General features: G+C 42.7%; 1 protein-coding gene across 3 annotated transcripts in view; it reads left to right on the forward strand.

The window, feature by feature from the left end:
• LOC132406038 (ADAMTS-like protein 5) overlaps positions 1-16,445 on the forward strand; it is a 138,530-nt gene that overhangs the window by 44,111 nt on the left and 77,974 nt on the right. For 2 of the 3 annotated variants that reach the window (XM_059991198.1, XM_059991199.1), the window contains one exon: positions 11,921-14,276. The exons of the other annotated variant lie outside the window; for it this stretch is intronic. In XM_059991198.1, coding sequence (XP_059847181.1) covers positions 12,088-13,617 — 1,530 coding nt within the window. In that variant the 5' untranslated portion in view covers positions 11,921-12,087 and the 3' untranslated portion in view covers positions 13,618-14,276. Of the gene's footprint in view, positions 1-11,920; positions 14,277-16,445 lie in introns of those variants that run through there. 3 annotated transcript variants of the gene reach the window in all.

Below are 16,445 nucleotides of genomic sequence, written 5' to 3' on the forward strand. Positions count from 1 at the left end.
ACTGCAGTATTCTCTTCCCAACAGCTTCCCATAAAATAACAGCCTGCTGAGACAGGCTGGAATCTCGTGCCAAAGTGAACCCCTGGTGTTTCCTCACAAAGTTAACTTCAATTTCCTCTTGCTGAGTCCAGTTGCTGTGGTCACTTTATTGCAATATAGTCCTGGCTGAAACTTCAGGCATGAGATATAGCATGACATCCAGAACTTTGACAAACTTATAAAGCTGTGCAGCGGAGAGGTAACTGACTGGATGCACCACAGCCTGGTATGGAAACACCAATGTATTTGAACAGAAAATCCCACAAAAAGTAGTGGGTATGGCCCAGTCCATCACAGATAAAGACCTTCCCACCACTGTGCACATCTGTATGAAACTCTGTCATAGGACAGCAGCATCATCATCATCAGCAGAGATCCCCACCACCCAGTCCATGCACTTTTCTTGCTGCTGCCTTCAGGTAGAAAGAACAAGAGCCTCAGGACTTGCACCACCAGGTTCAAGAACAGTTACTACCTGCCTCCCCCTGCCCCCGCCATCGGGCTCTTAAACAAAGGGAATAACTACACTCACTAGCCCATTCATTGTAATGTTCCCATAGCCAATTATCTCATTTTAAGGAGTCTTTATCTTGTTATCTCATGTTCTCATTGTTTATTGCTATTTATTTATATTTGCATTTGCACGTTTTGTTGTCTTCTGCACGGTACTTGATCTTTCATTTATCCTGTTGTAGTTACTATTCTATAGAATTGCTGAGTATGTTCGCAGGAAAATGAATCTCAGGATCATATATGGTGACATATCTATACTTTGATAATAAAATTTACTTTGAATTTTTCTCTTAAGCATCCAAAAGAGTAGTCAATTGCAAATCCTATTGCTGGGTTTGAACCTGCATATATGGTATACTGTAATGGATAAAGACTGTAAATTCCTTTCCTAAAGTAATATTTTTGAACCAGATAGGTTTTTACATCAATCAAACATTTATATTTTTTTCTAACTAAGTCTACCTTTCTTTAAAAAGGATTTTGTTATTTAATTACTTGAAATAAATATTCCCAGCTGCCATAGTTGGATTTGAACTCATGTCTTCAGATCAGTGAATAACCATTCTGATTGCTAGCCAGGTTATTTAATGACAACACTTTGAGACCCCAATTAAAAGCAAATGATTGTAGGAGTTCATGTGAGCTGCTATATATAAGCTTAATTTTAAGTTATGCATGGTTGTCCCCTTCTCCTTCGCATGTCAAGACTGTATAATTTTCACAGGTACCTTGTAAGATGACCATTGCCCAGGTGTGAGCCTTTACACTGAGTTGTTCTATAACATTCAGTCTGGATCAGCAGAAATACAAGCTCAAATCAGACCTCAATTCTTTTCTAGGCACTTATTCCAGCTGGCCAGTGTAATAAGGCTTCTTTCCAACTCTCTCCACAAGCCAGAAACCACGAAAGACAAATATGCTTATCCCTTTTACTATATAAGATTGGGATCAGAGAACTTTGGGATTCAGATCGTGGATATTCCTGACTTGTATATTCCTCATCAGATGAACAAATTGATCCATTAGTGGAAAAAGCTAGAGTGTTTTGGAGTGAAGGAGGAAGAGCAGTGGCTTGATAGATGTGTATAAGATTATAAGAGGCATAGGGAGAGTGGAAAGCCAGTGCTGTTTTTCCCAGGGCAACAATGGCTAATACCAGAGGACATCTTTTGTAAATTTACTCATCCATATGTAACCCCCTGGGTCGCCTCAGGCTCGCTCAGCTCGTTCTCGTCTAGGGGGATCAGCCTTCGGCCCCGCCAAGCTGGGTAATCAGCTGGTGAAGGATGCTGTGTGATGTCCCCGCCTCGCCCAAAAACAGACAGTACACCATAAGCGATTAAATGAGTACAATTTATAAAGGTTACTATAAGTGATTAATAATGATACAGTATATATGAAGAGAAAAAATAAAGAAAAGGCGCCAAACTTATCAAAGTCCAAACCACTTCGTGCACAACCGTTAGAGCTCAATTACTGAAGTCTTCTGGCCACCATTCGATCCCCTCCGAACTCCTCGACTCGCAACTCAGGACCCTCCGAGTGGTCAACCAAGCACATCTAGCTTCATCCCCCCTCTTCAGAGTACCTCCTGGCCTCGGACCCCCGCTTGGGGTCCGTTCCTCGCCCAGCTTACAGCATTGCGTCCTCTCTCTCTCTCTCGACCCCCTTGCGCCGATCTGCCCAAAAGCCCGTCAACAAAAGCTTACAGAAGAAAGAACATTAATCCCCATTTGGTTTACAAAGGAATACAATTCTCCCAGCACTCTCTCGCAACAAAGAAACATTCCTGCTAGTTAACAAAACAAAGCCCTTTTGATTACATACACAGTAACAAAGAAAAAGAAGAAACCCCCCTTTACACATGTGATATTGATGTCACTGGCAATGTCAGAGTTTATCGTCCATCTCTTAACTTTTTAAAAATTATTCAATTACAGGATGTGGGTATCACCAGCTAAGCCAGCATTTATTGCCCATCCCTAGTTGCCATTATTAAGGTGGTGATAGACTGCTTTCTGGAGCCGCTGTGGTTCCAGAGGTGTTGTACGCCCACAGTGCCGTTAGGGAGGGAACTCCATAATTTTGACCAAGCACAATTCCATGATTTTGAAGGAACCACCAAGTGGTGGTCTTCAAAGGTATCTGCTGTTCTCATCTCATCCTAGATGGTAGTGGTCGTGGGTCTGGAAGGTGCTGCCTTGGGAACTTTGATGTGTTGTTGCAGTGCATCTTGTAGATAGTACACAATGCTGTTTGTCGATGGTGGAGGGATTGAATGCTTGTGCAAGTGGTACCAATCGAGTGGGCTGCCTTGTACTGGATGGTGTCAAACTTCTTGAGTGTTGATGGAGCTGCACTCATCCAGGTGAGTGGTAGGTATTCCATTACACTCCTGAACTAAGCCTTGTAGTTGGTGGACTGGCTTTGGGGAATCAGGAGGTGAGTTAAATGCCACAGGATTCTTAGCCTGTGACATGCTCTGTTAGCCACGGTGTTTACACAGCTAGACTATTTCAGTATCCTGTCAATAGTAACCCCCAGGATGTTGATAGTAGGGGATTCAGTGATGGTGATGCCACTGAATGTCAAGGGACGATGGTTAAAACCTCTTTAGTTGGACATGGTCATTGCCTGGTTCGAATGTTACTTGTCACTTGTCAGCCCAAGCTTGGATATCGTCCAGGTCCTGCTGCATTTAGGTATGAACTGCTTCACTATCTGAGGAGTCACAAATGGTACAGAAAATTGTGAATTGTCTGTGAACATCCCCACTCTGACCTTGTGATGGAAGGATGAAGCAGCTGAAGATGGTTGGCCTTAGGTCACTTCCCTGAGGAATTCTAGCTGTGATGTACTGAGGATGAGATGATTGACCTCCAATCACCACAACTATCTTCCTTTGTGTCAGATATGATACCAACCAGTGGAGGGCTTTCCATTGACTCCATTTTACCAAGGGCACCTTGATGCCATACTCAGTTGAATGTTGCCTTGATATTGAAGGCAATCACTCTCACCTCACCTCGGGTATTTAGCACTTTGGTCCATGCTTGGACCAAAGATGTGATGAGGTCAGGAGCTGAGTGGCCTTGATGGAACCCAAACTGGGCATCCGTAAGCAGGTTATTGCTGAGTAGATGCTGGTGTTGTAGCTGTACTGGAATAGCTTGGCTAGCGGCACAGCAAGTTCTGCAGCACAAGTCTTCAGGGCTGTTGTCCGGATTTTGTCTGGGCCCATTGTCTTCACAGTATCAAGTGCTTTGAACTATTTCTCGATATCATGTGGAATGAAATGGATTGGCTGCAAATTGACATTTGGGATGCTGAGGACTTTTGGAGGAGGCCAAGCTGGATCATCTACTCAGCACTGAAGGTTGTTGCGAATGCCTTGGCCTTATCTTCTGCACAGGTGTGCTGGGCTTTTCTATCACTGAGGAGGGGGAGCCTCCTCCTCCAGTGAGTTGTTTGATTGTCCACCACTGTTCACAGCTGGATGTGGCAGGACTACAGAGCTGAGATCTGATCCGTTGGTTGTGGGGCCACTTAGTCCTGTCTATTACTTGCTGCTTTTAGTGTTCGGCATGCAAGTAGTCCTGTGACACCTCACACTGAGGTATGGCTGGTGTTGTTCTCGGCACCCCCTCCTGCACACGTCATTGAACCAGGGTTGATCCCCTGGTTGTGTACAGTTCTGCTGCTGCTGATGGCCCACAGGACCTCATAGATGCCCCCTCTTGGGCTGCTACATCTGTTTGAAGTCTGTCCCATTTAGCATGGTGGTAGTGCCACACAATGCAGTGGAAGGTTTCTTCAATGTGAAGATGGGATTTAGTCTCCACAAATGCTGTGCGACGGTCACTTCTACCAATGCTGTCATGGACAGATGCTTTCACGACAGGCAGGTTGGTGAGAATGAGGTCAGGTGTGTTTTTCCCTCTTAATAGTTCCCTCACCACCTGCTGTAGTGCCACTCTAGTAGCTACGTCCAGTAGGACATGACCAGCTCGGTCTGTGGTGATACTACTGAGCCACTCTTGGTGATGGACATTGGAGTCCCCCACCCAGAGTGCATTGTGCCCTTGGCACTCTCGATACCTCCTGCAAGTGCTGCTCAACATGGAGAAGTATTGATTCATCAGCTGAGGGAGGACTATACATGGTAATCAGCAGGAGGTTTCCTTTCCTATGCTTAACCTGGGGCCATGACACCTCATGGGGTCCAGAGTCGATGTTGGGAGTTGCCAGGGCAACTTCCTCTCCACTGTATACCACCGTGCCACCATCTCTGCTAGGTCTGTCTTGCCAGTGAGAGAGTGCATACCCAGGAATAGTAATGCTGGAGTCCAGACTGTTAACTGTAAGGTATGATTTTACCGTACAACCATGTCATGCTGTTGTTTGACTAGTCTGTGGGACAGCTCTCCCAACTTCGGCACAATTCCCCAGATGTTAGTAAGGAGGACTTTAATTAATCCTGGCAGTCAAAAATCAGTAAAGTTGGTGGTCCTGGAGTCATATACAGGGTCGAAGGGATAAGGGTAGTTTATTTCCTATCGTCAAGGACATGAAGTAACAGATGGATTTGATGAATCAATTAATTTCACATTGTTACTCAGGCCATTTTTAAAGAGTTTGAAGAAGAAAGAGAGAGGCAGCTATACTTCTTTGAAAGACAAATCCCGACAAATTCCACTTGGGTTGTGAATGTTTACCAAGGCTGCCCTCATGTTGTAAATGTGTTGCAGGTCAATCAGAATCTGCAGGGATGTAGTGGGGTCGAACTTCTTCCTCAGTCACTTGTGCTGCATTCAGTTATTCAACAGTGGCTGAATTTTGTGCTCTGTGTCCAAAATTCTTCCTTGTTTACATCAACAAGGAAGTTGAATGACCACATATGAATATATTGTCGTTGCCATAACAAAGGACATGCTGGCTAATCCTGTATTTACTTGTAATTTTTTTTTATTTTACTTTCTGATTTGTAGCAGTATTAACATTTTTGTTTAATTGCTATAGGGTGGGATGTCCCTGACCTCACCATAGGTAACTCAACGCAAATATACAGCCTGTAGTCTTTTTGCAAATATTCTTTTTATTAAATGCAAAGTTTAAAGAAATTTATGGAAGGGAATATTTCTAATCATCAATTCTAGCAAATGTGGTCACACAGTATTGTGCTGCTTCTTACAAGTTGCTTTTACAGTTCGTGTTTCTGTCCTTGACTTATTTGCACAATCAATAAAGCAAGTATCTTCAATGATTCAGCATAATCAGGCTGTGTCAGCATTTTCTTTGTAATAAAGATCATTCTTGGATGTGTTAACAGTAGTGAAGCTTAACACTGGAGCTGAAAATAGGTTGGGCAAAAAACGTTAACAAATAGGTTGATCAATAATAAATAATCGGCCCATAAATACAAAAGATTCTACAGATGCTGGAAATCTTGAGCCCCAACACACACAAAATGCTGGAGGAAATCAGCAAGTCAGGCAGCCTCCTACACAGAGGAAACAATAGTGTATGTTTCGTGCCTGATGAAGAGTCTCGGCCCAAAGCATCAACACTTTACTCCTCTCTGTGGATGCTGCCCGACTTGCTGAGTTCCTCCTGCACTTTAGACCATAAGACATGGGAGCAGAATCAGGTCATTTACCCTGTTAAGACTGCTCTGCCATTCCATCACGGCTGATTTATCATCCTTCTCAACTTTCTTCTCCTGCTTTCTCCAAGTAACCTTTGAAGCTCTTACTAACCAGGAATTTGTTGTGTGTGATACCGTGTATAGTCTGGCTTTACCAAGAATGGCTTTTAATACAACCCACACAGAATCGTGTAAGAGCTAAACTCTCCCCCTTTGGCATTATGTCATGAACTATTTAATCTTTGATCCAGTTACATATGCAAATCAAACAAACTGAGGTAATCTGTGCCTTGGTTGTTATCACAAAGGGAAAATATATTGTGGCAACTATCCCATTAGCAGATAAAGTAAAGCTTTTCAAATTGTACCATAATTCAGCATTCAGCAGGTGACTTGGACGGTTCCAATGTTGTGGAAGATTGTCCTTCTGTGAAACTAATTATTTTCTCAGAACTGGAGATGAGACCAGCCTTCTGTTGTCCGGGCTGTACTGCAGCCAGCTGAAATGTATTCATTGGTTTCGCCAAGCAGGTTGCAATATGTACCATGATTCATTCTGATGTTTTCCTGCAACATGCACAGGCCGCGGAAACACGTAAATGCAGTGACATTTAATTCATCACAGTCTTAAATATAGATTCGACTGAAAGACCTTGGAGTGTCAGAAATGCACCTTGAAGACTTTGTTATTGTTCTGTGCTGTTGTTCTCTTCTGAATCGAGTTCTATATTCTGAGAATTTAAGCTCGTCTCAAAGGCTTTACTTAAGCGGGTTTCTTTTTAGAAGTGCTTCCAACGCGTCGGTCGGGCTTCCAGATTATTTCCTCCCTTACTTTCTAATGGTTATGTGATGACAGTGCACCTCTTTTCAAAAGCCGATGAAAAGGAGATAGGTTTTAGCTGGGAAGTGAGTCACGGCCCAGACTGTGGGCTGCTGGCTGATTTTTTTAAAGATTTGGTACTTTTATATTCCGTGCCCCTGTTTCATTCAAGTCCAGTCTTTGCATCAGGTATTTACTCAAGTGTGGAAACAAATGTCACAGTAAAACTGCAAAGGAAAATTAGCTCTGAAGTCTGAAGTGTATCTGCAGGGATATTTCAGCTTTTGGAGATTATCCTGCTCAGTCAGGCAATTATGCAATGTAATCTTTCCCCTCAGACTGTGACCACATCCTCCACAGAGGATAGCTGAACAGACACTAGCCCAATTAGTAGACATTGTCAGTAGCTTTGTTCGTAAGTCAATTTTCTGACTTATAAGTAGCTTTATTCCTTATTGGAAAAAAAACATCTATGAGAACTACTGGGCTTAATTAGTGCCTCCCGTTCAGTTGGCAGGAGAGAGGAACATGGCGCTGCACCTTCTGGAGGATGCCACGGGGCTAGCGTTCCGCTTTGTCTTCGGTCCTCCTATCCATTTCTACCCCTCAGTAGTAAATATCATACTACTGTTTTCCTACGAGAGAGGGCTTCTTGTTCAAATTGAGTGGTCAGTAAAATCCATCAAATTAAACAATTCAGGGGCCTTCAAATTTTCCTTGATGTCTTCAGTAACTTAAAACACTGACTGCTCCAGCGAAGGAAAAATAAGAACGCCATTTGTATATATAAAAAAATAACAGTTTTGCTTGTTAATAAGATAAATAATATATGTGGTTTGAGTTACTGTCTCACTAAATGTTGAGGATTGTTCAGGCATTAGATTTCTACAACAGAGAAAATCAACGTTCAATCCTGAGGAGCGGTCTTGATATGAAATGTCCCTCCATAGATGCCACTAAATTCCTCCAGCGTTTCGTGTGTGTTGCCCTGGATTTCCAGCATCTGCACAATCTAACCTGTTTAGAAAATGCAACTTATTTAGTCCTGACGAAGGGTCTCGGCCCGAAACGTCGACAGCGCTTCTCCCTATAGATGCTGCCTAGCCTGCTGTGTTCCACCAGCGTTTTGTGTGTGTGTTGTTATTTAGTTTATGTTGGTTTTTTTACTTCGACAATCTCATCAGTCCCATTTCTTCAACAACCTAGCGTATTATTCTCTCTCTCTCTCTCTCCCCGGTTCTTTTGAAAAAGGCTCAGAGATTCTGTTTCCACCTCTTCTGCATGTAATCAACAAGTTCAATTCTATCTGGTGGAAGAGTGAGGGGCCGTTGGTACAATAGTGAGGGGCTGTTGGTTAGCCGTAAGGAATCACACAATGAAACATTTGGTAGTATATCCAACCAGAGTTGACAACTCTAGCAGGAAAATACCTAAGATTTAACATTACACTATACTACAGGATATAGCCACTTAGCAATGCAAGTTGTTCTCTTTTTTTTAATACATCATCAGTGTCTGAAGCCACCACAGAGCCAATGAATTTCAGTCCCCTCATTTCATATGGGAGAAATTAGCCTTTGTTCACTTAAGATGATGATATTTGCTGAGAGCACAGAACTTAATTGAAACAACAAATGATTATTGGGACATGTAGTGTCACGGGTCAAAGATACACCTTTCCTATTGTCACTTTCTTCTGTCCATTTGTTCCTGGATTGGAAGAATTTAATATGGGTGCTGCAGTTTAGTACAGAAGGAATGTTGTTTTAACAATGCTGCCTTTAAGATTAAATTCACTGAAGACTCAACTAAAATGTTTCTATGTAATGGAAAAAAAATCACATAGTACAAACTGAGGACTATTGGCATTCACCCAGATCGCTATCTAATATTTATCACCAAACAGATTATCTTTATCTCTAACTTCATATATGGGGTTTTGCGAGGGACAAATTACCCAACAATAAAGTAATTGTAAGGTGACTCATTTCACAAGGAATTCCTTGGCTCTGTGGTGGTTTCAAACACTGATGACATGAAAACACACGAGCAGCTCATATTCATTTGATAGGCTTGCTAAATGGCAAAAAAAAGGGTTACAAGAACATCAAGAGACAAAAGTTAACACAGAACAACAAAATGAGATGCTGCTACAGATAACTAAAAGCCTACTCTGGGAAAGGCTTTAAAGAGGTGGAAAGGTTTGGGAATTAGTACCAGAGCTTAAACAAACCCGTCAGTGATGGAGTATTATACATCAGAGATGTCTGAGGTAACACATTTGGAGTAGCCTGGATATCTCAGTTATAAAGCTGGAGGAATTTCCATGGATGGGGGGATATTTCTGTTGCTAGGGTTTCCTGCTATTCCAGGTATCCTTTTATTCTTTCAGCCCTGCCCTACTGTTGATATCCATCAAGATACTGAGGGTCACCAGTCATCAAGTACATAAATACAGTTTAGATGCTTTATATCCTCCAGCGAGTCACTCACTTCTTGATTCCCAAAAGTTTTTCAATTATATAAAGGTGTAGGATTACAGCATAATGTAATAGAATTAGAATTTATTTAAATCTTACATCCATCCCACAACATGAGGGAGTAAAAATCTTCGTGTTATGACTCAGTTGCAATGTACAGACAGGTGAATTTAAAAGTTTAATGGCTTGTAGAAAGAAGCCGTCCCGTAGCCTGTTGGTCCTGGCTTTAATGCTGTGGTAGCGTTTGCCAGATGGAAGTAGCTGAAATAGTTTATGGTTGGGGTGGCTGGTGTCCCCAATGATCTTCCAGGCCTTCTTTCTGCCCCAATGTCCTCAATGGTGGGAAGTTCACATCCGCAGATGAGTTGGGCTGTCGGCACCACTCTCTCCAGTGCCCAGCGATCAAGGTTGGCGCAGTTCCTGTGCCAGACAGGAGTAATACATGAAGTCAATATGCACTCAATGGTGCCCTTGTAGAAGGTCTTAAGGATTTAGGGGCCCATGCCGAACTTTTTCATTCACCTGAGTTGGAAAAGACGCTATTGTGCTTTTTTAGCCACAAAGTTGGAGTGTATAGTCCAAGTGAGATCATCGGTGATGTGCATTCTGAGGAACTTGAAACTACTCACCCTCCCATTGATGTTGATCAGGGCGAGCCCGTTTCCGTTCCACCTGTAATCCACAATCAGGGCTTTTGTTTTTTGGACATTGCGAGAGAGGTTATTATCCTGGCACCACTGTATCAGGGTGTCAACCTCTCCTCTGTGGGCTGTCTCATCACTGCTAGAAATAAGGCCGATCAAAGTGAGTAGAGAAGGGGACTCAATCACAACCCTGGGGGGGGGGGGCACCTGTGTTGATGGTCAGAGGGGCAGAAGTGAGGGAGTCCATCCTTACCACCTGTTGGCGATCCAATAGGAAGTCTAGGATCCAGATGCACAAGGTGGGGTGCAGGCCGAGATCTCTGAGTTTCCTGTCAAGTCTGGAGGGGATTATGGTATTGAATGCTGAACTGTGGTCCAGGAACAGCATTCTAATGTATGCATCCCTCTTCTCTAGGTGAGTGAGGATGACGTGTAGTGCTGTGGCTATGGTGTCATTGGTAGACCGGTTTTGTCAGTACACAAATTGTAGAGGGTCCAGTGTGGGTGGTAGCATGTAGTCCTTAACCAGACTTTCAAAGCATTTGTTTATAATTGAGGTAAGTCCTACAGGGTGCCAATAGTTCAGGCGTACCACATTGGTTTTCTTAGAATACTCTTCTTTTGCTTGGATGAATGAAGCTCAATCCATATTAAAGACAAAACAGATTATCCCAATATGCAATCCTGAATGTTTGCACTCCATTTCTGTAATGGAGCATATTGCAATCACCTAGGGCAGCATTGACTAATATGAGAAGAAACCCTTTAAGGTGAGTGCAGGAAGGTGTAGGAGAAATGTCAGAGATAGACTTGTTTTTTGCACAGAGAGCAGTAAGTGTGTGGAATGTACAGCCAGGTGTGGTGGTAGAGGCAGATACATTAGGGATGGTAGGCAGGCACATGGATGAAATAAAAATGAAGCAGTACGGGCTATATAGGAGGAAAAGGTTAGATGGATCATGGAGTAGGTTTATATTGGTCAGTACAACACTGTGAGCCAAAAAACCCGTACTGTGCTGTGCAGTTCTATGTTCTATAAGGAGCCCATGTAGCAGAAACACAGCTGGACAACCATCTCTGCTGCCTCATAAATCATGAGGTCTCAGTCTTCGAATATTCTTTTTCTTGGTTTGATGTGGGGAACACCATGGATTTTATCATCAATATCTGTCTTTGCTGAGAGATGGCTTCTGACCTTTGGGGAGAGTCCGTATTTTCCAGAGTTTCACATGAACCTTGTGCTGTCTTTACGACAGTTATTTAGTTTATAATATTTTTGCTTAGTAATTCATTCGATAGTATTTTCTAGTTAGAATTAGAAGTGTTTAAAGTATATTCATTGCATGTAAAATATATCGGCATGCGATGACGTCACATCCGGTTTCGCCGCGTCTTGTGGGAAAGTACCAGTTTGAAATTAGCGCAAGGGGGGGGCTCACCACGAGGCACACCTGAGCAGAAGTTGTTTTGCAGGCATGAGAAATCACAGTGAGAGCAACACTGTAAGTTAATAGATAATCGATATATTGAACTAAGATGTTAATGCCGATCCTGTTAGAAGTAACGACGGTCGATAATGTTTATGCTTTCGTTAGTTAAAGAGTTGCGGATAGTTTACATGGAAGTGTATTTAAAGTAGTCAATGGAGCAGGTAAACTCTCCCTGTATACTGCACCTTAGTGTAATGTAGTTATAGTCACCTTTGCAAGTATTTACAATTGAAATGTGATATTAAGGAAGGAACAAATACTGTATCAATCTTGTATTGTTTTATCAACAGTTTTCACCATATGTTAATGTGAAGAGTGAACAGTAAATGGTTAATCTTACTGCGATCTGGTTCTTATTGACTGTGGTTTATCTCGACGTTTAATTCGGCGTTTCGTTACACACGAAGGAGAACGTTACAGTGAAAAAGCGGCATTATCAGGTGTTTCAAGTGCTGCAATGTCAGCTCGATCCAGCATCAAGTCGACGCCGCCCAGCGACAAGGGCAGTAAACCGACATCAAGTAAGTCCACCCAGGCAAGAGCCAAGGCAGAAGCCGCCAAGGTGCGACTGTGTTACGCCAGACAAAAAGCAGTTTTGAAAATGAAACAGGCCACCAGAGAAGCCGAAATCCAGAAAGAAAAGGCTGCCAGAGAAGCCGAAAGGGCCGCCAGAGAAGCCAAAATCCAGAAAGAAAGGGCCGCCAGAGAAGCTGAAACCCAGTTGGAAATGGCAAAAATATCGACAGAGTTGCAAGTGCTGCAGCTAGAAAGAGAAGAAAAAGCTGCCATGGCGGAAGCAGGGTACATAGAAGAACCTGAAGGGTCGCGTGATCTGACCGAAGCAAGATCTACTTTAGAAAGGACCAGATTGGAACGCACAAGCGACTATGTACAATATCAAATAGACAGGCAGGCTCATCTCCCCTCTCCATACGTATTCAATAACTTCCCCAGCTACGAGGAACCTCAGAGAGTCACGATTGCATCACATCCATACGAGGAAGAAAATTTACCCTCGCGGCTCCGTGATGAAGTCAAGAATGAAAGAACTGACAACGCTCCTTCACCCCCATCACAGGACGGCGGGGAGGGAGAGGCTCACTCCAGGACAACAATTGTCAGCTCGAACTGTACAGAAGTTTGCCGTCAAACTCAGTCAAGCCGTTCTTGTTCCAAGATCTGCCTCACTAAGGTGTACCCTAAAGAAGCACAACAAGACATTACCAAGCGTAAAGTAACCGACGAGACGCTAGGTCAGTCAGTTTTCGTTCGAACCGAGCACGGAAACAAACTCGCACAATCAGCTCAAGATACCATTTCTTTAAAAACCAAAGACACCAAGGTCTTCAGAGATGAAGCAAATAATGGGGTTGCCCCATTGCCTTTCAGAGAACCACGCCAGCGCTCACCAGATAACAAAGAGCAGGCAGTCAAATGGTTCACGTCCTTACGGAAAACCCGGAAAAGGAAACCTGAGATGCAGCAACGCACCCGATTGACCCACGAGGTACTGTGCACCCTAATGGCAGAGGTCACAGCCATTATAAACGCACAATCATTCCTACCTGTGTCTTCTGACCCAGAAAACCCCTTTATACTTTCGCCATCAACGCTCCTTACGCAGAAGGCAGGAGCACCTCCTCCACCAGGAGACTTCTCAGACAAGGATTTGTACACAAAGCAATGGAGACAAGTCCAGGCTCTGGCAAATCAGTTCTGGCCTCGCTGGAGACAAAAATATCTACCTTTGTTGCAACAGAGACAAAAGTGGACAGAACCCCACAGGAATCTTCAAGTTGGAGACTTAGTCCTGCTCAGGGACAAGCAAATCGCCCGCAACAGCTGGCCAACGGCCAGAATCACTGCTACATTCCCTAGCGGGGATGGACATGTCAGGAAGATCGAATTGAAGACTACCGACCAAGGCGATGTGAAAATTTACCAAAGGCCAGTTACAGAAGTTATTCTACTTCTACCCAATGACTGATTAAGAGACTAAGTTTTGTACTCTGCTCATTGTGACCTTACGAAGGTCAAGCGGGGAGTGTGCTGTCTTTACGACAGTTATTTAGTTTATAATCTTTTTGCTTAGTAATTCATTCGATAGTATTTTCTAGTTAGAATTAGAAGTCTTTAAAGTATATTCATTGCATGTAAAATATATCGGCATGCGATGACGTCACATCCGGTTTCGCCGCGTCTTGTGGGAAAGTACCGGTTTGAAATTAGCGCGGGGGGGGGGGGGCTCACCACGAGGCACACCTGAGCAGAAGTTGTTTTGCAGGCATGAGAAATCACAGTGACAGCAACGCTGTAAGTTAATAGATAATCGATGTATTGAACTAAGATGTTAATGCCGATCCTGTTAGAAGTAACGACGGTCGATAATGTTTATGCTTTCGTTAGTTAAAGAGTTGCGGATAGTTTGCATGGAAGTGTATTTAAAGTAGTCAATGGAGCAGGTAAACTCTCCCTGTATACTGCACCTTAGTGTAATGTAGTTATAGTCACCTTTGCAAGTATTTACAATTGAAATGTGATATTAAGGAAGGAACAAATACTGTATCAATCTTGTATTGTTTTATCAACAGTTTTCACCATATGTTAATGTGAAGAGTGAACAGTAAATGGTTAATCTTACTGCGATCTGGTTCTTATTGACTGTGGTTTATCTCGACGTTTAATTCGGCGTTTCGTTACACACGAAGGAGAACGTTACAAACCTTTTTTTTTTGAGAGGGCAAACGTGTATATTGGGGTAGGTTGGTAGATGTCATTTGTCTTGCAAATGTCGAATGTAAGACCCATCCTGTCACATGCCCCAGGGAACGAGCAAGATTGATGAAGATCTTTGAGCCAGTCACTCAAGACTTGCAAATATACACACTTTATTGAAAACTTCCTGTACCTTATAAAGTGACCACTGAGTATATGTTCAGGGATTGTGTCCCATCCATTTCAAGGTTCAATGTATTGTGCATTCAGAGATGCTATTCTGCACACCACAGTTGTAATGTATGATTATTTGAGCTACCATCACCTTCCTGTCAGCTTGAACCAGTTGGCCATTCTCCACTGACCTCTCTCATTAACAAGGTACTTTCACCCACAGAACTGCTGCTCACTGACCATCTTTCTCTTTTGCACCATTCTCTGTAAACTCTAGAGACTGTTGTGTGAGAAAATCCCAGGAGATGAGCAGTTTTTTAGATAAACTACCTCATCGGTCACCCACAATCATTCCACAGTCAGTCACTTAAATCAAATCACATTTCTTTCCCATTCTGATGTTTAGTCTGAGCAACAACTGAACCGCATGACCATGTCTGCATGCTTTTATGCATTGAGTTGCTGCCACAGGAATGGCTGATTAGATATTTGCATTAATGAGCAGGTGTACCAAATAAAGTGGACACTGAAAGCTACTCAACTTGAGGGCATTGAATACTGACCTAATGAGTAATGATTTCATCCTCTGGAAATGAAGAGCAACTCATTCCGTACACCAGCTTTGACTGACGAGCTGGATGGGGAAAATGCCGACTGTAATGTGTTGGGTGGCTTCTTCCTATTACTTCTTTTAAAAAAAATCCCAATTTTTGTTTACCAGAAAACCATTATGGTGATGGTGCTCTACATAAAGGTAGCAAACATAAAACATTAACTCACAAACTAGAGAAAATCTACAGACACTGGAAATCTGAGCAACACACACAAAATGCTGGAGGAACTCAGCAAATCAGGCAGCATCTGTGAAGAAGAGTACAGTTGATGTTTAGGGCAGAAACCATTCACTGGGACTCAAATGGGTCTCGGCCCAGAATGTCGACTGCTTACACTTTTCCATAGATGCTGCCTGGCCTGCTGAGTTCCTCCAGCATTTTGTGTGTGTTAATGAAATATAAACTTCTATTTTATATTTGTTTACAAACAAAGCCTTGCCGGTGTATTAGAATAACTTGAGTCATACAAATACATCTTTCTTTCCATTGCAATAATCTAGTGCAGGGCTTCCCACTCTGGGGTCCATGGACCCATTGCCTAACGGGGTAGGGGTCCATGACATAAAAAAGGCTGGGAATCCCTGATCTAATGTAAACTACTCAAATCTTAGAGCATCTGACATTTCTGGAGTGTCATTAATTGTTTTTCCAGTTTGTTCCAAGACTATCAACATTCAATAAACAACAGTCTGTTTTGGACCAATACAGTTTATTTATTATACATTATAAGTCCTTCAGAATTAGTGAACTTAATTTCTCATTATAACAGGCAATAATGTAGCGCTAATGTATGTAACAGTATATTCAGTTAATTGTTGATGAATTATGAAAATTGCTTTATTTACCAACCATCCATGAATTGCTTGGGCACTAAAACAATTATTTAACAGTCAGCTTTTAACAATATCCAGTTGTGGTATTTTTGACATATGTTTCATTTTAAAGTTAACACACTGAAGGGGAAGAATTCTGGTCTGTACTACCACGTATCCCAGGAATTATAAAAAGCAGATGAGTCATTCACTTGTTGACATATCTTGGGTCCTCTGTCATTGGCTTTAAAGCTTCCGGTCAAGGTATTGTGGGTGAAGAGTTTGGGGGCGGAAACTCTACCATTGTCCAATGCACTATGTGTTTGATATAGCACCAGATATTCATTGAATTCTGCCTATGTCTCTGGATTGTGGAGTGCTTTTGCTGCTAGAGTCCTGCCTTGCAGCACCAGATAGCTGCATTCAGTCGTGACTTCACATGTTGTGTATCTGCAGTTTTCACTTTCTCCTTTTGACAGCGTGGTCACCGTAAATTGTTC

This window comes from Hypanus sabinus, chromosome 16, assembly GCF_030144855.1.
Source record: "Hypanus sabinus isolate sHypSab1 chromosome 16, sHypSab1.hap1, whole genome shotgun sequence".
Lineage (NCBI taxonomy): Eukaryota > Metazoa > Chordata > Chondrichthyes > Myliobatiformes > Dasyatidae > Hypanus > Hypanus sabinus.